Source organism: Mus caroli, chromosome 16 (genome assembly GCF_900094665.2).
Source record: "Mus caroli chromosome 16, CAROLI_EIJ_v1.1, whole genome shotgun sequence".
NCBI classification, from domain to species: domain Eukaryota; kingdom Metazoa; phylum Chordata; class Mammalia; order Rodentia; family Muridae; genus Mus; species Mus caroli.
In genome coordinates, this window is record NC_034585.1 from 45,999,005 (window position 1) to 46,019,794 (window position 20,790).

At 38.6% G+C, this 20,790-nt stretch overlaps 1 protein-coding gene across 1 annotated transcript in view; it reads left to right on the forward strand.

Moving 5' to 3' along the window:
* Myh15 (myosin heavy chain 15) overlaps positions 1-20,790 on the forward strand; it is a 139,567-nt gene that overhangs the window by 66,868 nt on the left and 51,909 nt on the right. Inside the window, exons 22-27 of the mRNA XM_021185004.2 lie at positions 6,159-6,414; positions 11,633-11,875; positions 12,812-12,988; positions 15,492-15,637; positions 16,726-16,816; positions 18,837-19,226. Of these exons, the coding sequence (XP_021040663.1) occupies positions 6,159-6,414; positions 11,633-11,875; positions 12,812-12,988; positions 15,492-15,637; positions 16,726-16,816; positions 18,837-19,226 (1,303 nt within the window). The remainder of the gene's footprint in view (positions 1-6,158; positions 6,415-11,632; positions 11,876-12,811; positions 12,989-15,491; positions 15,638-16,725; positions 16,817-18,836; positions 19,227-20,790) is intronic.

The following is a 20,790-nucleotide window of genomic DNA, read 5'->3' on the forward strand; positions in this document are numbered from 1 at the left end:
CTAATTCCATGTTGCAATTATCTAGTCATTTACCCTTAGAAACATTTGCCTTTAAAATAATATGAATTTAATGTTTTTGGTGGATTTCATAATTCTCAATGTGCTCAACATATTACATTTTGAGTCAGATTATAAATTATTATTGAGAGAGGCCCCTTGGTCTTGCAAACTTTATATGCCCCAGTATAGGGGAATGCCAGGGCCAAGAAGTGGGAGTGAGTGGGTAGGGGGGCAGGGCATGGGGAGGGTATAGGGGACTTTTTGGATAGCATTTGAAATGTAAATGAAGAAAATATCTAATAAAAAATTAACGCATGAAACTCAAGAAGAACGAAGACCAAAGTGTGGACACTTTGCCCCTTCTTAGAATTGGGAACAAAACACCAATGGAAGGATTTACAGAGACAAAGTTTGGAGCTGAGACGAAAGGATGGACCATCTAGAGACTGCCATATCAGGGGATCCATCCCATAATCAGCTTCCAAACGCTGACACCATTGCATACACTAGCAAGATTTTGCTGAAAGGACCCAGATATGGCTGTCTCTTGTGAGACTATGCCGGGGCCTGGCAAACACAGAAGTGGATGCTCACAGTCAGCTATTGGATGGATCACAGGGCTCCCAATGGAGGAGCTAGAGAAAGTCCCCAAGGAGCTAAAGGGATCTGCAATCCTATAGGTGGAACAGCAATATGAACTAACCAATATCCCCCCAGAGCTCCTGTCTCTAGTTGCATATGAATCAGAAGATGGCCTAGTCAGCCATCAGTGGAAAGAGAGGCCCATTGATTGTACAAACTTTATATGCCTCAGTACTGGGATTGTACAAACTTTATATGCCTCAGTACTGGGGAATGCCAGGGCCAAGAAGTGGGAGTGGGTGGGGAAGAGTGTGGGGGACTTTTGGGATAGCATTGGAAATGTAAATGAAATAAATACTCAATTAAAAAAAATAATAAAAAATTTAAAAAAATTAAAAAATTATTATTGATCGAATAACTGTGTAATATTATCAATTATTTGTTTATATTGTACATTAATCAATTATAACTCTTAAGTATTTATTATATCTATAATTGTATTCCCAGAAAATAATCCTCAATAATTCTTAAGTCATTATTCGTAGTATTGCTTATTTTGTACTCCCTTCCTTCCTTCCTTCTTTCCTTCCTTCCTTTCTTCCTTCNCTTCCTTCCTTCCTTCCTTCCTTCCTTTCTTTCTTTCTTTCTTTCTTTCTTTCTTTCTTTCTTTCTTTCTTTCTTTCCTTCTTTCATGGTATGTGTGTATATGTATACATATATACATATATATTTAGTGTATCACATGATAATTTTCATTCCATTTTTTTTCCCCTTAACTTCATTAATTTGTTACCTCATGTTTGTGAGATGTATTCATTTTCAATGTATTTGGTTCTTTTTTTCTGGTGTTTTTGAAGGTTTATTGAAAAATTATATGTTTATAGTATATAATCTGATGTTTTCATATGTATGCATTTTGTGCAGTGATTGCTGCAATCAGGATAATTATCATATCACCTTATATAGATATATTTTGTATGTGCTGAGAACATTTAAGATCAACTGTATTTAACTAGGCAAGATGTTGCATGCCTGCAATTTCAGTATTGGGGGAATGGAGACAGAAGGAAAGATCAGGACTTCAAATACAGTCTGGGTTATATGACATGCATTTCTTCCATAATATGTATTTATAATATATTCTCCCCATCAGCTACTTTTCTCATTGCTGTGATTAAATATCTGAGTAAAACAAGTTAATGAAAGGAAGGGTCTACTTTGGCTTGTTTCTAGAGAGGTTTCATGGAGTAGGGGCAATCCACCCTGAATGGGTGGAGCAACACCATAGGGGCTGAAATTCTACACCCTCTGCTTCCTGCCCTCAAAGAAAGTGTGACCCTCTACCCACCTCATGATCCTGCTTCTAAGAGTTCCATCATTATGAACTATAAATCCCCAAACAAAAGTGATACTCTAGTATTTTTCAATTTATAAGTGTGTGATTTTTTCTATGTATTTGAATCTTCTACAGTTAATTTCATTAATATTTTAATTTTCTGTGTACAGATATTTTTACTGTTTTATGATACAGTTATAAATGGAATTGCTTTCTTAATTTCTCTCTTTTCCTCGTTCCATAAATCTATTTATGTAACTGTTCTGATTGTGTTTGTTAAAATTCTCATTATTTTATATATCAGGTAGAGTAACTTCACTTTAGTTTTAATTATGGTCTGTATTCTGAGGACCAATTTTCAGCCCATCTACGGTCTGGAAGATAAACCACTTTGTCACAGGCTACCTTCATTCATTAGTAGTGGAAGTAGAATTAAAGTCTTAAATCATTCTGCTTTTTCTATTGGGTGCAGTGTTAAAAACGATGTTATTTTTAGGTCTAAGTTATGGTTACTGTCCTTTGTCAATATTGATGTCAAAGCCCTTGAGTTTAGATTAAAAAGAATCCAAGTTTTCTCTGCAAATCCTAGTAATACAGGGCAGAAACTATTTTTCTAGGATCTTTTGTAAGCCTGAGTTTTAAGGAAGTTTGTAGACTTCTGGCAGTAAACCTTTACAACCTTCTGGCTGTAAAAATCATGTATTTTCAGTCTGCATGGCTCTAAAGCTTCTCTCCAGCTAACCCAGTGCTTTCTGTGCTGTTATGAGAGCACCTTCTCTCACTGAGTTTCTTGGTCCTTAAGGCTTTCTGGGTCTAAGTGCTCTTCTCTTAGTGGCATGTCATAAATTTCTTCTTGAGCGTTCTTTCTTCTTCTTCATTGTTTTAAAGAAATATATGATGGTCTTGTTTCAAAAGACCCATCTTCAGTTTTACAAAGCTCCCTTTTCTCTTTGGCTTAATGCGTTGCTGAAGCCAACCAGTTTTAGTTTAGAATTTTTTTAACTTTTATTTTATTTTTTTAACAATCCAGTCGTTGCCTTCCTCCCCATCTTCTCTCCCATAGTTCCTCATCCCACTGCTCCTGTCCCCTGTCTCCAAGAGGATGCCCTTCACCTCCGCCGGGCCTCCCTACTCCCTGTGTCCTTAAGTCTCTCCAGGGTTAGGTAAGTCTTCTCCCACTGAAGCCAGACAGGTAGTTCTCTGCTGTTTATATGTCAGGACCCTAGGACCAGCTGCCTGGTTGGTGGCTTAGTGTTTGAGAGATCTCAGGGAGGCCTGATTAGTTGAGACTGCTGGTCTTCCTATGGGTTTGCCCTCCTCCTCAGCTTCTTCCAGCTTCTCTTAATGATTAAGTTCCTCACTGCCAAGACTTCTGTTTAGGGACTTCTTTCTGTGAAAATTCTCATTCAGCTCATGAATTATTTTCTTTTTTTATTGGTTATTTTATCTATTTACATTTCAAATGTCATCCCCCTTTCCAGCTTAAACCCCCATCCCCTCCCCCCATTCCCCTGCTTCAACGAGGGTATTCCCCCACCTACCCCTTCCTGCCTCAGCACACTAGCATTCCCCTAGACTGGGGCATCCATCGGGCCTCCACAGGACCAAGGGGCTCCCATTGATGCCAGATAAGGTAATCCTTTGTTACATATGCAGCTGGAGCCATGGGTCTCTCCATGTGTACTCTTTGGTTGGTGGTTTAGTTCCTGGGAGCTTTGAGGGGGAAGGATTGGTTGGTTGATATTGTTGTTCTTCCTGAGGGGTTGCTAACCCTTTCAGCTCCTTCAGTCCTTTCCTAACTCCTTTATTCATATTCCGAAGCTTAGTCAGATGGTTGGCTACATGCGTCTGTATCTGTATTGGTCAGGCTCTGGCAAGGCATCTCAGAAGACAGCTATACCAGGCTCCTCTCAGCTAGCTCTTGTTGGCATCCACAATAGTTTCTGGGTTTGGTGGTTGTTTATGGGATGGATCCCCAGGTGGGGTGGTCTCTGGATGGCCTTTCCTTCAGTCTCTGCTCCATTCTTTGTCCCTCATTTCCTTTTGACAGGAATAATTCTGGATTGATATTTTTTGAGATGGGTGGATGGCCCCATCCCTTAACTGGGAGCCGTGTCTATCCAGTGGATATGGTTTCCTATAGGTTCTTCTCCCCATTGTTGGGTAATTCAGCTAATGTCATTCCTGTTGGATCCTGGGAACCTCTTGGATCCCTGGCATTTGGAACTTCTTAGTGGCTACCACCAGTTCCCCAACACACCTCCATTCAATTTCTGGACTCTCTGTACTTCTGCCCACCATATCTTCCCACACCTGATCCTGCTCTCCCTTTTCCCTTCCCCACATCTCTCCCTCCTAGAACTCTCCCACCCTTTACCTCCCGTGATTATTTTTCCCCTTTCTGAGTAAGACTGAAACATCCACACTTTGGTCTTTGTTCTTCTTGGACTTCATATGGTCTGTGAGTTGTATTGTGTGTATTCTGAGCTCTTTTTTTTCTGATATCCACTTATCAGTGAGTGTATACCATGTGTGTTCTATTGTGACTGGGTTACCTCACTCAAGATGATATTTGCTAGTTCTATCCATTTGCCTGAGAATTTCATGAAGTCATTGTTTTTAACAGCTAAGTAGTACTCAATTGTGTAAATGTACCACATTTTCTGTATCCATTACTCTGTTGAGGGGTGTCTGGGTTGTGTCCTGCTTCTGGCTATTATAAATAAGGCTGCTATGAACATAGTAGATCATGTGTCCTTGATATATGTTGAGCATCTTCTGGGTATATGCCCAATAATGGTATAGTTGGGTTCTCAGGTGGTACTATGTCCAATTTTCTGAGGAACTGCCAAACTGATTTCTAGAGTGGTTGTACCAGCTTGCAATCGTACCAGCAATGTGGATTGGCAGGGTTAACATAGCAAAAATGGCCATATTACCAAAAGCAATCTACAAATTCAATGCAATCCCTATCAAAATCCCAACTCAATCCTTCACATGGATAGAAAGAGCAGTTCTCAAATTCATCTGGAATAACAAAAAACCTAGGATATTGAAAACCATTCTCAACAATAATAGAACTTCTAGAGGAATTACCATCCCTGACCTCAAGTTGTACTAGAGAGCAATAGTGATTTATTTAACCAAATGGTCTTGGTACAGAGACAGGCCAGTAGATCAATGAAATAGAATTGAAGATCCAGAAATTAACCCACACACCTATGGTCACTTGATCTTTGACAAAGAAGCCAAAACCATCCAGTGGGAAAAAGACAGCATTTTCAACAAATGGTGCTGGTTCAACTGTTGGTTGGCATGTAGAAGAAAGCAAGTTGTCCTATTTTTATCTCCTTGTACAAAGCTTAAGTCCAAGTGGATCAAGGACCTCCACATAAAACCAGAGATACTGAAACTATTAGAGGAGAAAGTGAGAAAGAACCTCAAACACATTGGCACAGGGGAGAATTTCCTGAACAGAGCAACAATGACTTATGCTCTAATATCAACAATTGACAAATGGGACTTTATAAAATTTAAAAGCTTCTGTAAGGCAAAGGTCACTATCAATAAGACTAAACGGCAACCAACACATTAGGAAAAGATCTTTATCAACTCTACACTCTATAGAGGGCTGTTATTTAATATATACAAAGAATTCAAGAAGTTAGACTCCAGAGAACCAAATAACCCTATTAAAAATGGGGTACAGAGCTAAAAAAGAATTTTCAACTGAGGAATCTGTAATGGGCATGAAGCACTTAAAGAAATGTTCAACATCCCTAGTCATCAAAGAAATGCAAATCCAAATGACCCTAAGATCGCACCAGTCAGAATGGCTAAGATCAAAAACTCAGGTGACTACAAATGCTGGCAAGGATGTGGAGAAAGAGAAACACTCCTCTATTGCTGGTGGGACGAATTATTTTTTTTTTTTAATTTTACTAAACTCTCCTGTATCCTACTGACTTCCCCTGGAGTATTTTGAATTCCTCCTTAGGAATTTAATAATCCCTTGATGTTGAGCTGCATTTCTGGCTGTGCCACATTTTTTTTTTCATAGCTGTGAGAAAATACTTGAGCTAAATAACTTATAAAGAGGATATATTTTAGCACATAGTTTTAGTTTCTTCAGTCTATAATTAGTCTTGTTGTCTCAGACCATGAAGCTGGGTGATAAATAATGATAAGTAGCTTTTATAGTCTGTCTTAACTTCTTTTTCTTTTCTCAATCATACTTTAGGGATGCCCTTGCTTTGATCCAAGAGAACATAAGAGCTTTCATTGCTGTGAAGAACTGTCCCTGGATGGGGCTCTTCTTCAAGATCAAGCCCCTTGCTAAGTCTGTAGGAGCTGGAGAGGAGATAGCTGTCCTGAAGGAAGAGTGTGCACAACTACAAAAAGCTTTGGAGAGTTCAGAATCCCAGAGGGAGGAGCTGAAAACAAAGCAAGTCTCCCTTGTCCAAGAAAAGAATGATCTACGTCTTCAGTTGCAGGCTGTGAGTGCTCCCCACCCTTTCTTTATAGCTAGCTTTCAATTTGACTAAATAGTTCCATCACCATTCCCCAGTTGAGAAATATATCAGAAGCAGGCACTAGTTTTTCCTTTTTAAAGAGTGTAAATGTTTATTAAACAGAGACTGTGGAAACATGTAAACAACAACAAGAAAAAAACTTTGTATCAAAATGAAGTGATTTTATTGGTAGCACATCTTAGAAATAGAGTAAACCGGGGCTGGGGAGATGCTCAGTTGATAAAGCACTTGCCACAAGTGTGAGGACAGGGATTTATATACCTATGGACTATGAAAAAGCTTAGCAAGTAGAGTGGCCAGCAGTATCCCCAGAATAAATTCAGAACACTGAGATGGGAGATACCTATATCAAACATTTATTTTAGTTGATTCTCTCTGGGTTCAACTGAGAGACCCTGACTTAATTAATAAAGCAAGAAAAAAAATCTAGGAAGGCACCTGATGTCAGTGTCTGACCTTCACATATATGTACAGGTGCCTACTACACTCATATATAAACATGAAAAACAAAAAGAAGGAAGACGAAGAGAAGAAAGAAATGACAAATTACAGTGGGTATTTTGTGCACAATATTATCACAAACTCTTATGGGGCCAGGGAGATCTAGGTCTTTGATTTTGAGAGAAAATCTTTCTCTGTGGCTCAGGTTGGCCTGGAACTTACTATGCAACACAAGTGGGCCTTGAACTCATGGCATTCCTCCTCCATCAACCTCCTAAGTCCAGGGATTACAGAAATGAGCCATCATGTCCTACTGTTGCTTTGGATCTTAACTGACAGTGACCCATTAGCAAGTCAGCAGATGGAATTTTAGTTGGTCACCCAGAAGTTTGACAGATCTCCACAGGTTTTTGCTGTATAATACAAGTCATATCTCCTCAATTTTATCTTCTGCTTCCTCCCCTATACGCCAAGTCATTACTAATTAGCTTAGTTCTTTAAAGATCCTTCTCAACCTAGATATAGTAACAAACAAACAAACAAAGTATAGATGGAGAGAAGATACTAAGGCCTTATTCTCAGATATTTTGGTTAAGTAGAGGATATATGGATGTAAAGAACCTGCATATATGATTCTGATTTTGCCAGGAATATGAACCACTATTTTAAAGAAGACATGCTGTGTTCCTTCTGAGGTTCCTTCTGCTCCTGTAAAAGGTGCATTTTAGCTTCTAAATTCCCATTCCTGGCACACCAGCCTTCATTTTTAATCTGACACCTCTATACAATTTCCAGTCTCCTCTCACATTCTTTCTCTATAGTCCTTTGGATTACTGTGACCCCAAATACCCACAAGGGCAGGGATGCAATTTTACCTTTATTAAACTCTGCAAACCACAGTGCTAGGTTGAATAATCCTGGGTTCAAATACAATTATGTTTAGTTTGATTTGAAGATCTTGCTACTCCAATCTACAGAAAACAAAACTAACTGAAAACAAATATAAATAATTACTTTCAGAAAGAGACAATTTATTATTTTGTTTTGGGATATTATTTGCCAATACACTCATCAGGCTGTATCATAACACTTTATATCCAAACTGACATTTCTGAAATGTATTAAGCAGAACAGTTATTCTAGAACTTTAGTGTACACCAGCCACATTTTAAAAAAAATAGGAATTCCTGGTTCCCATTCCAAATCTACTTAGTGATCCATACTGTTAAGAAAAAAAGCTGCCATTTCGTATCAATTTTAGAAGAAATCTGATGCATTAGCTAATTTTGCACCATTGTGGTGATAGAACGCCTCTGACCAAGAGCAATTTGGGGAAGAAGAGATGCATTTTGGCTTATAGTTCCAGGGGGGATAATGTTCTTTACTTCAGGGAAAGATAATAGGAGCAATGAGGCAGTCTTAGCATCCCAGAAGTTTGCTGATCACATTTTATCTACACATGATAAACAGAAAGAGAAGGCAGGAAGTGGAAGCTAGACACTAAAACCCACAAAGTCTCTAGACATACTTCCTCCAGCAAGGCTCTGCTTCCTAAAGGTTCCATAGCCTTCCCAAACAGTACCATTAGCTGGAGACCAAATGTTCAAACCCATGAGCCTAAAGGGGATGTTACTTTTCCAATCCACATATCTAGCCTTTCAGTTTGTATCTGAGAGATCTAGAATGGTCTGTGAGACCTGGGGAAATGCAAGAGATAAAAGGGTGTAGCTTGTGTAATCGAATAGTGAGCAAAAGAGTTGAGAAACATCTTACTGGCCATTGCGGGTGACATTAAAAACATATGGAAGCAAATCCCAGAGAAGCCATATAAGTCTGTTTGAGGTCATGTTGTAACTGACAATATAATGTATTGACAGGTCTATGAGATATTTTGTCATCATTTATTTTTAAAGGATACAGATAGACAAAATGGTACAAAAGGACAAAGATTTTTTTTTTAGTGCATTACTTACTCACACTACAAGAGAACTAAGGGAACTGTTTACCAGTTTACAATGGTTCCATGGGAGAGAATATGAACAGAAAGAAGAAAAGTTCTCCAAACGGTTAAGCTGCCATAAAGTTGCCAAGGTGCCCCTCCTTTCTTCTTAACAAGGGAGTAGTGGTCAGTGGACTGACCTCCTTCTTTAGTGTTGAGTGCCACACCCAGGGCCTGTTCACATGCTGAATGGACAGAAGTAAACAGATGTTTTTCATGTCAGCCTGAGGTGGGGAGACCAGATGCTCTCAATATTTCCCAAACACCTGCAAGCTTCTCTTGTTTTGTTTTGACATTTACTAAGTGACCTGGTGATGTTTTATAAATTGGCTTTATGCTTTGATTCTTTGGTAAAGGTTTAGGTTTATTATTTTATCCTTTCAATATGTACCCTTTGAGCCCTATTTTTTAGTTGGAGTTGTCAAGGTAGGAGCTACACAGCATTAAAAAAAATCGATTTTTATCTCTATGCTTTTTTTTTTTATCTTCTTAACTGACATGACTTGGGTGTTGTAAATGAATAGCTAATAAATTTCCCAAACTGTCACTTCAGTTTAAGATGCATAGTGAGGTCTGAAGATGAAAGATGAAGCAGATGGTAATGGCTTCCTTTGACTATAATTAGATACCCAAGATAATTAACTTAGGAATAGAAAAAATTTTCTTTTAGCTCATTTTTAGGGGTTCAAGTCAATGCTCAGAAGACCTACTGCCTCTGGGCTTCTGTTGGTGGCTTGGGTGAAAGTGTCAGGGTGTTCAAGTAAACCAGTGTAACAAAAGACAAAGGAAGAGATGGGCATATAGATTGCCCTTGGGAGAACAGACTTGGGGACCAGAGGGTCTTTCATTAGACTCTACTGAAAGTTCTAGCTAATAGTTCCTACCAAGTTACATCTCCATTGCCGTGAAAAACAGTATCTAAAAGCAGCTTGAGGGAATAAAGTTTTTGTTTTCATCAGAGTACTCAAAAAGTCTTTCTGGCTGAAAACTTCAAAATATGCCCATAATCATTCCCTCCACACACCCAAATATGATCAGGCCTACCACAGCAGGACCAGACTCCAGGTACCAGTCTTGCTTCTGGTTTGCTTCTTTGTAGCAATGCCAAAACACTGAACAAAATCAGCTTGAGGGATGGAAGACAGTCTATTGCATCTTAGAGGTAAGAGCCAGTCATCACAGGAATCAAGGCTGGGGCTAAAGGCCAGATAGGACTAAAACCGACACCAGGGAGGAATGCTGCTTCTGCACTTGCTCCCAGGCTCATCTTCAACTACGTTCACAGTATTCTATTAAACATATTACTTATTAGTTATTTACCTATTTATTTATTCTATGTTGTGAGTGCTTTATCTACATGTATGTCTGGTACCCATGAAGCCAAGATGAGGACATTGGATTCTATGGTATTGGAGTTATAGACAGTTATGAGCTGTCATGTGGATTCTGGGAACTGAATGTGGGTCCTCTGCAAGAGCAGATGTCTACTCCTCCTAAGTCTTACAATATTTTCTTCCTCTTTTCCATAATAATCTCTAAACCTTGCAAGGAGTGTGATATAGACGTCCCATTTATAGATCAGCACTCTAGTCTCTTATTCGCTGCCTGTTGACCAATAGTCGGTGTCTGTATTAATATATACTTCAAGAAGAACTTTCTCTGATGAAGGCTGAGAGATGCACTAATTTATGGGTACAACGAATTTAGGGGGAAGTTTATTACTACACTCATTTAGCAAAATAACAGTACTAGGCTCTCCCATAGAGCCTATGATCTGGCCAGCAGCAGGTTTTTGGTCTAGTTAATGGCACCAGGTGTGGGTTACATCTTGCAAAATGGGCTTTAAATTCAACCAGAAACTGGTTGGTTATTCTCATAGAATTTGTGCCACTATTGTGCCCTTTGGGTGTAGCTTTCCAGGCCAGTCATTATTATAGCTTCTAATGGTCACAGCTTGGCAAGAGTGTAGATGACCTTTCTCTCTCTGGTAGTATTCATAGAACCTTCAGAAGCCTCCTCATCTTTACTTGATGTAAAACATAGGAATAATGAGAAACAGTGATATTTGGTGACATTACATTTGAGATATGGAAAATAAGCAAGACTTATGTTCTATGTGTATAATTTGTGGAATTTGCTGCTGACAGAGTCAATGAAGCAAAAATTTTAGTTGGAATTAATAGTAAAAGTTAATGACTTGTAAATAAATTTATGAGTTCTAAATTCAACCTATGCATAAAATTGTACTGATTAGCCCAGTTTATAGAAATGTATACTAAACAAAATACATCAGGGCATTTATAATGATGTTATAAATATAATAGTGTTATAAATATTATATTGTATAATATCTCTTAGATAGTATTCTAAGCAGTTGTCAGTCTGTGCACCCACACCAGTATTTCTAGGTGCTTGACTTAAATAGCACACTTTTTGCTTTTGGAAGCATGCTAATTCTCTCAGGCCACCAGGCTTCTATTAAGTGCCTTAGAAGAGCTCACTTAATCTACTAAATGGGCTTGAAATATGGAAAGCTCTTCCAAACAAAAACAACACATCTCTACTTTTCAACCAGAGGGTTAGGAACCTGGAAATGTTATTTCAGCTGCCCATGAAAGGCAGGTATAAGTCCTGGGTGGAGGGCTGGCAATTATCTCCTTACTGTGTCAAGCAGTACTGTCGCCAGCTGATGGATGACTTCTAGTTTGCTGGCAACAATTTTCTCCTCATCTCTCGTGGCAGGAACAAGAAACCCTGGCAAATTCCAAAGAGCAGTGTGAATCACTGATTAAATCCAAGGTAGAGCTGGAAGTCAAAATCAAGGAGCTCTCTAGGCAGGTGGAGGAAGAAGAGGAGATCAATTCTGAGATGACTGCCAGGGGCCGGAAACTGGAAGATGAATGTTCTGAGTTGAAGAAGGAAATCTACGACCTGGAAGCAATACTGGCAAAGTCAGAGAAGGGGAAGTGTGCAGCAGAGCACAAGGTACTCATTCTGTGGTGTCAGGAAGACTTGGTTCTTTGGTACCAGAAGTGTTTTATTTATTAACACAGTGGCCTGCAAATTTATAGTGATGGGAACCAGAATCATCGAAAAGTAAAAGGTCTGATGAATTGTATAGTTCCTATTCAGACTTCCAGTTTGAATGCATGGGACCCCTTTAATGTCCTGAATGAACTATTATTGCACCTACAATCTAATAGAGCGAACTGGTTTCATTGGGCCTCTGAGCATCACTTTTGGAATGAGACTGAAAATAATAGCCTTTGCTAAAAGGTAATTTGGGATATTTCTAAATCCCCAGCTTTAGCAATGATTCTGAGTCTGGCCTTGAAGCCATCTCCTTAATTCCAGTTAAAGACTTTGGCTTTTTGCTTTAGCCGTGGGCTTTAGTTTGTGTGTCTACACGTGGATTGACTTGTGAGGAGTCTGAATGAAACCTTTGACAAGCAGCTAATCTCCAAGATGAAACTGTCCTTTGCGGATAGGTCAACAATCCCAGTGGGGAAGCCAACTTTTTCCTTCACATGTACTGTTTGCTGGAACCCTTCTTGAACACCTACACTATGGGGACATGGAGGCATGATGTGCCAGCACATGTTCCCCCAGATCCTCAATGATCATTAATAATATCATTATACAGAAATAAGATCCAAAATAGCTTAAAACTGTGCTTTAGTGACCAGAATATTCCACTTCCTGACCATGGGAGAGTAAGGATTTACTTATTTTTGTGGGAAAATTGAATTTAGAGATTTGTACATCGTTACTGATGACATTAGATATCTCTTGAGTATTTTCAGCTATAAGGGAGAGAGAGAGAGAGAGAGAGAGAGAGAGAGAGAGAGAGAGAGGTTTGTGGTGCTACATCAGCTTTCCAGGGGTGACTCTAATGACATTGCCTTTGTCATCTTCCCCCAGGTCAGAAACCTGACTGAGGAGGTGCACTCTCTAAATGAGGAAGTCAGTAAACTTAGTAGAGTAGTGAAGGATGTTCAGGAGACCCAGCAACAAACCCAGGAGCAACTTCACATAGAGGAGGAAAAACTCAGCAACATGAGCAAAGCAAACTTGAAGCTGGCCCAGCAAATTGATGTGGTGAGCAGCAGTGGGCTGTCTGTCTGTCTGTCTTTTTGTCTATATATGTGCAGTGAACAGCAGTGGGCTAGCCAGCAGTCTGTCTTTATATATATGCATCTCTAATTTTTACTTATTAATTTATCCTAAGAGTTACATAATAACTCAGTAACAAAGTGAACTCCTTTTATTATTTACCAATAGAGGATTGTTTTATTCTTTCTATTATTTATTTGTTTATTTTTTTGAGACAGGGTTTTTTCTGTATATCCCAGGCTGCCCAAGAACTCACTCTATGGACCAGGTTGGCCTCAAACTCAGAAATCCATCTGCCTCTGCTTTCTAAGATCTGGGATTAAAGACATGTGCCACCGTGCATAAATGTTTTATTTTATTTTAAACATGTACTTGTATTTTAAACATGTGGTGTTAGGAAGACTTGGTTCTTTGATACCAGAAGTGTTTTATTTATTAACACAGTGGCCTGCAAATTTATAGTGATGGGAACCAGAATCATCAAAAAGTAACACTACAGTGTGAGTTTAAGATACTTAAATGCAGGCTTAGTTCAATTCTGAAAAACGGGAGAAAAACATTGGGGTAATTAATTAAAAGTGGTGTATTTTATTGGTTGATTCGTCCCCATGATTCTTGGGAAGTTTATTATTATGTTCAATTTTGTGTGTGTATGTCAATGTGGTTTATGTTAAGTATATGTAGCTGTTTCCAAAGGCCAGACAAAGGTATTAAACCCCTGGAGCTAGAATTATACATAGATTTTAACCTCCACACATGGGTGCTGTAAATTGAACTCAGGTCTTACAGAAGAACAGAAAATGCTCTTAGTCACTGAGCCACCTCTCCAGCCTGAGAACTTGTTTAGTAAAACTGGTGATTTGTTAAAGACCACGTTGGCTCCATGAGTGTGCTGAGGCCAGTCTTCTATTAAAAGGTTATATAAGTCCATGTAGTCTTCTATCTATACATACACTTCTGAAAAATTCTTGTCCGATTTGAAAGGAGATGTGTTCTGCCAAGTACACCACAAAATTAGAAGTTTGGCCAGTATTTTTAATTTATTTTTTATTTTCATTTTTTTATTTTTCTATCATACATTACATCCTGGCTGCAACTTCCCCTCCCTCCCCTTCTCCCTACCTCCCCTTTGCCCCATATCAACTCCTCCTTTGTTTAGTTTTAAAATGAAAGGTTGTAAGGAAGAAAAAAGGGAGAGAGAAAGGAAGAAAGAAAGAAAAAAAGGAGAGAAAAAAAGAGAGCAGTTCTCCCAGGGATATGCACCTAACATGGCCTAACTAGACATAATAAGACAGGGAAAACCCCTCATATCATGGCATGGCCCAATAGGAAGAAAGGGGTCCTAAGCACAGGCAACAACATCAGAAACATTCTTCATTCCCATTGTTGGGCGTCCCACAAGAACACCAAGCTACACAATCATAAAGTGCTTGCAGAAGACCTAGCTCAAACCCATAGAGGGTCGATATTTGTTCCTTTAGGTTCTGGGAGAATCTCTGAACTTTGTTTAGTTGTTTCTGTAGGCCATGTTCTCATGGTGTCCTTGTCCCCTCTGGATCCTGCTTTCCTCTCCCACTGGCTCCGCCTCATGTTTGGCATTGGGTCTTGTTATCTGCTCCCATCAGTTGCTGGGTGATGTATATATTCACAGTTCTTTCTTTACCCAAGCTGACAGAGTATATGCAACCATTCTCTCACTAATCTGTATAGCTTGGTCTCTATAAAACTGTCGACAGAAGTCCTTTGGCTTTTGTATTCATCTACTTTTTTCCTGTTATTTTTCTCTATCACTGTTCCTTGTTTCCCTTCTCTATTTTTATGGTTTCCCTGAGTCACATAACCTGAATGTAAGAAATTACAGATATTTGTGTGTGCACATGAGCAAACACATGCACACTCCTGTGGCCCAGTCCATTTCAGCTGCTTTAGCATATTTGCATAGACTTCAGGCTTATCAATGAAAGAGATCAGTTTCCCACACTTCTGGTGTCTCGGAACCCAAATCAACATGTTGTGTCTGGGAAAACTGGTCACTCGATATTGGTTGTTATTCTAGGACAGATCTTATCTATAATCTGTGGAACTTTCACCCACTATTGATTTCTCAATTTTCTTTGTAACCTACTTGTGTAATTTTTATTTAACTCCTTAAACTTTTAAACTGATGCTTACCCATTGATTTATTTGGTTTCTGTGTGGTGGTGGCGGTGTACATTCGTGCATGGGGTACATGCAGGGCTCAGATTATAATTTATGAGAATTGATTCTTTCCTTCTAGCACGTGGATCCTGGGGAATTGAACTCAGTAGATTTGTCTCAGCAGACTTTGCCAAGTCCTGTTTGAATCCCTAAAAATGCTTCTGTGCATCATTTGCAGAATTTGTTCTTATACTTTTCCTTTTCCTTAAAGAAAGTGGTTAATTTAAACATCTGAAATGTGGTATAAACTCTGCCTTCTATTTGGTTCAACAGTCTTTCTTTCCGACAGTTGGAAGGTGACCTTGAACGGGAGAGGAAAGCCAGAATGAAGGGTGAGAGGGAGAAGCGCAAGCTGCAAGATGAGTTAAAGATGAACCAGGAGGGTGCTGAGAACCTGGAGAGCAGCCGGCAGAAGCTGGCAGAGCAGCTGAGGAAGTAAGCATCTTTCCACTAACTGCCAAGGGATTCTGGGAAAATCTCAGCGCTGGGAGGAGCAAGGCTCTCATTTCATTTAGCAATAGGTTTCTAGGCCAGAGCCAGATAGCTCAAGAGCCAAGACAGTGACTAGAAGCTTGGAAAATGGAGAGGTTTTACTTGATTGACTCTATTACACAGTAGCAAAAATAAAATAATCCACAGGATGTAACAAAAAGAAACCACCAGGAAGATGAGAATTTTGGAAGGTATAAGGCAAAGGAGAGGTGAATTATGGGTATAATTGTGTCTACAAAAATTGGTTGGTTTCTTTTACTTGTGATAAGACCAACTGAAAAACATAAAAATTGGGGTCCATACTTTAAAAAAATAGTCAATCGAGCAGCTTGAGTTTCTAGCTGCATTTGCATGCATGCATTGGCCTCAAGCCTGCTCTTGGTGATGCCTGACTAATAGTCTCCTCTTAATTTATTATATATGTCATGTGTTTGGGCTTACCTTAAGAGTGTAATGGAACACTATGATAGAAGATGATGACAGGGTTTTCTTTGCCATCAATTTTGAAAATTATGTCAGTTTGGCAAAGTGATGATCATACTCCATGCCTCTGTAGGCAGTATGTCAGTGTTTGAAAATATTGAATATATGTCATAGGCTTATTATAAAGCAATTTCCATGTGGGACCATGTAGAAGCATGCCCCTTAGATTGTTTGAGTCTGGTTATGCTATATATCTGTACATAAAATTCATCCAATATTATAGATTCTACAGTAAAGAAAATGGAAGTATCTCTGGTATTACACAGACATACACATAGAAACACACACACACACACACACACACACACACACACACACACCATTTGTTGAGTACCTAGGGAAAAGTTCAGAAGGACACACACCAAACATGTGATCGTGGTTTGTAGAAAGAGACCAGGAATTATGTAGTACTCATGATGACTTCAGATGTAAATGTAATGATTATATTTTTTTTAAAGTAGGAATTCATATGTTATTCCATAACTTCAAAGTATATAAATATGTTTTATTATTCTGATAGATTATCTTTGTCATATTTTTCAAAACAGGAAGGAGTTTGAAATGTGTCAGATGAATTCAAAAGTGGAGAATGAGAAGAACCAGGTGTCTCAGCTTCAGAAGATGGTGAAAGAGCTTCAGGTAACCAACTATTAGATAACTCTCTATGTACATTAGTGTTTAGATCCATGAATGATGGTTTGCACTCCACAACCCATACCCTTGGCAGCAGCAGACAGAGAGTAAAGAGCAGCAATTAAGAAGGCAAAAGGCATCCCACCATGCATGACCCCGGAGGGATAATTACCTCTTAAGCTTAAATTCCTTTTTACTAAGAATAATAAGAAATAGCTTGTTCTTTGAACTTTTGCGATGAACTATGCATTGTGCTAAGTCCCAACCATATAATTTTTAATGTATTAATCTGGACAACATTGAGCTCAAATTATTAAATTCAACAAGATGTTTGTGTGGGAAAAACAGTACATGATCCGCTGTGCCATTAGTTTAGTGTTTGAATTTTTATGGTTAGAAGCAATTAATTTAAAATTCAGTAGATTCTATAGCTATGCATAAACCAAAAGCATTATTTGATAATGGATAGCAATGTGGAAGTTTTAAACTAAGTGGTTATTTTATACTACATCACCATGTTATAAAGCAACTAAAAACACTGTTATGGCTATACACATATACATACATGGTGTTACATATACATACATATAAATGATTTTATGTCACATTAACATCTCAATAATGCTTTTTTGCTGCTTACCATCTGGTATATTTTAAGCCCAATAAGAAAGTTATTCTCATTGAGAATGTTGCTTTGTTTTCTTAAACAACACTAAGCATTGGGCTTTCTGGGCATATCGTCACATGACACTTGACTTTACTGCAAATAAAATAAAATAAAATAAAACTTTCAATTTATCCAAAAGAAACATTTCTGTACCTTAGTGACTCTCTGAAGGTTATTTAGGAAGAAATGCTTCTGATGTTTTTGAGTCAAACATAGTATTATTTGAGATTAACATTTCAGATTCAATAACCACTTATCAAGAACCACATTTACTAGTAGGTAGAAATTGAAGCTTTTTAAGCATTCTCCCTGAGAAACCTTGACTACAAAAGTGGTGGATTGCTTAGATGGTATGACCCAGAGAAATAGCTTTCTCTTAGCCAATTTATTTAATGTAAAGGGAAATATTTTCTAAATAGTCTACTTCACTAACCTGAACCTAATTATGTAAGACATTGCCATTGAACATCACTGCCCTCACTGCACTGAATACACTGGCTCTATGAAGATTTCCAGAATTTTTTACCACTGGAGGGTCCAGAGTTCTAAAAATTTTATCAATACTTTTCTTTTCTAATAACCCTGTCTGTAATAGTATCCAAGGTCACTGCTCATTCACTTTAGTAATTCCCACTCCTTCACCAATTCTAATTCACCACTGTGAATCTACTACTTGGAATCTGAAAACCAAGAGGCCAATGGACTATGCCTGACACGTGTGTAGGGTTGAGTAGATGCTATTGCTTAAGGGCAAGTTGCTTAAATTGGTGGTTATTCTGTGATCAGAGTTTTGAAGTCTTTATTAAGATGGTTAAACAAATTCCAGATGGAAAGATTTTTTCTTGCATACATGAGTCACTATGATATATTTTTATAAGCCCCTTTTAAAATTTCTTCTTGGCATATGAAAGAAGTTTTTTAAGTGTTTCTTTTTATGAGAAACCTGTTTCCTTTTTATTGAAAATAGATTTTGTTTATCCAATATATTTTCATCACAGGTTCCCTTCCCCCAATTTCTTCCAGATCCCTTCTTACATCCTTACTGCACTTTCCCTTTTTTGGAGGGGGGCTCTTTTAGTAAGAATCTCCCCCTCCGCATGTGCACAATTTAAAGACTCTGGTTATAATTTAGGGCTGGGGAATCTAGAAGTCCTGAAAATTGTAATTATGCTTCTTGGTATTGATTTGGAGAAAAATCACTTAATTTCAAGGTGTTTAATTTCCTTTAGTTATAAATTAGGACTGAAAAAATGTCATGTTTGCTTTTGAAGTTGAAACAAAAATTAATGTAATAACCTTGTTGCATATAGAAATATGTTACAAGTAATTATTTCATGTCAAAATTATTTATTTTCCCAGACTCATATATTAAATTTGAAGGAGGAACTGGAAAGTGAAAGGACCATTAGAGCCAAGGTGGAAAGAGAGAAAGGTGACCTTGTCCATGACCTAGAAGATTTGAATGAGAGGCTGGAGGAGGCAGGGGGGACCAGTTTGGCTCAGATGGAGATAACTAAGCAACAGGAAGCAAGATTTCAGAAGCTTCACCATGACATGGAAGAGACCACACGACACTTTGAGGCAACCTCTGCCTCTTTGAAAAAGAGACATGCAGAGAACCTGGCTGAGCTTGAGGGCCAGGTAGAATATTTACAGCAGGTCAGGCTGGTGCTAGAACAAGACAAGAATGACCTGCAGCTTCAAGTGGATGACCTCCTGAACAGCGTTGATCAGATGTCCAGAGCTAAGGTAGAAATTTCTAAACTTTCCTTATCGACATCTTGACATAGAAGTAGTAGAGGAGGGGAAGGCAGAGAAAAGTCAGGTTAACTGAAAATGCTTACTAATGGACAGTGCAAGTTTTTCCTTTGCAACATTGTAGGGATTAAACATGCCTGCTTCACAGGCAATGCAATTTTTCTTTGGCTGGGTAGAAACCCCAGCCATATTGGTATAGCTAAATTTTGAGATAAGGTCTCATCCAGTTGCCTAGGATGGACTGTAGCTCAAAAGGGCTTTGAAATCACAACTGATCTGAAGTCATGGTGGTTTCTCTGCCCAAGCAACTCTTGTAAGCATTACTAATTATGGAGAATCAAAATTTTCAGCTGCAGCAAAACTCCTGCTGTTCTCTCTGAACTTCAAAGCTCTCCAAAACACACTTTTAATTTAAGGTGGATATAACTACATCCACATAGTTCTTGTATTGTGGTCCTATACAGTAAATACTGTGTGGATGCCATCAAAGAGTGCCTGCTGAGTTGCTGATTTGGCCACATATAGGACAACAGGAGAAAAAAAGCATTGGCCTGCAGGCTGCAGACACTTGGAATATCCTGAGTCCTGAAGAGGACTTCCAACAGAGGCTTCCTCTCTGAGCTTCTTGCTACTGGAGGCCTTCACATTCTGGACTTGTAGATGAAGAAACAAATAAGAGGCCAATGCACTCGCTATTTTAATTGGCTATATAATGAAATATGCTTAAATTCGTGAACACGATGGTTACCGAAAATTCACAAATACATAAACAAATGAATTTGTTCACCTAGAACATTAGAAGCTGCTGAAAATATCAGATAACTACTTTGAAAACTCAAATCGCATTAAAACATTTGTGCTACTTTTTTCCTTTCCAAGTGGGATACATATACAGCATCCATTACATCCCCTGGATATGTCTTTATTTCTCCTGTCTCTTTTGAAAGTGTTGCCTTAAGTGGTTCTCTCAAAGATCCTTACTGGCCATATTTTCAATAAGTCAGCATATGTATAATCAAGCCCACCACTTTCACCTGCAGCAGGGCACTCCCTTTGTGCATTTCTGTCACGGACACCCAGTTCTTCTCATCAGCCAGGCTCTAGGTCTCAATCACTTGCTTTTTCTACTGTTCTTTGCTTTCCATTTCAACATTGCAGCAAGTCAATGCTTCCCCATCTTTTTGCTCCCCCCCGCCCCTCATTCTCATGTTGGTTTCTTACCTTGCAACTAGACTATCACGGTTTCCCAAATTGTTGGTTTTGTTTCCAATCTTTCACGATGCCAATCCATCCTACACAATATCTATACCATACTTTTCTAAACTATGAATTTATGGAATTATGTCCCTACTGACAAATTAACTCCACATGGCTGCTTTCAAGATAACTTATGGACTGTCATTAGGTTCAGCTTCCATTGCCACCAGTTCAATATTTCATTAATTTGAACTATTTTTGTTCAAATATAAACGTTTATCTTTCACCAAAGTATCAATTTTCCCATCAGATTCTCTCCCCTCCCCTCCCCTCTCCTCCCCTCTCCTCTCCTCCCCTC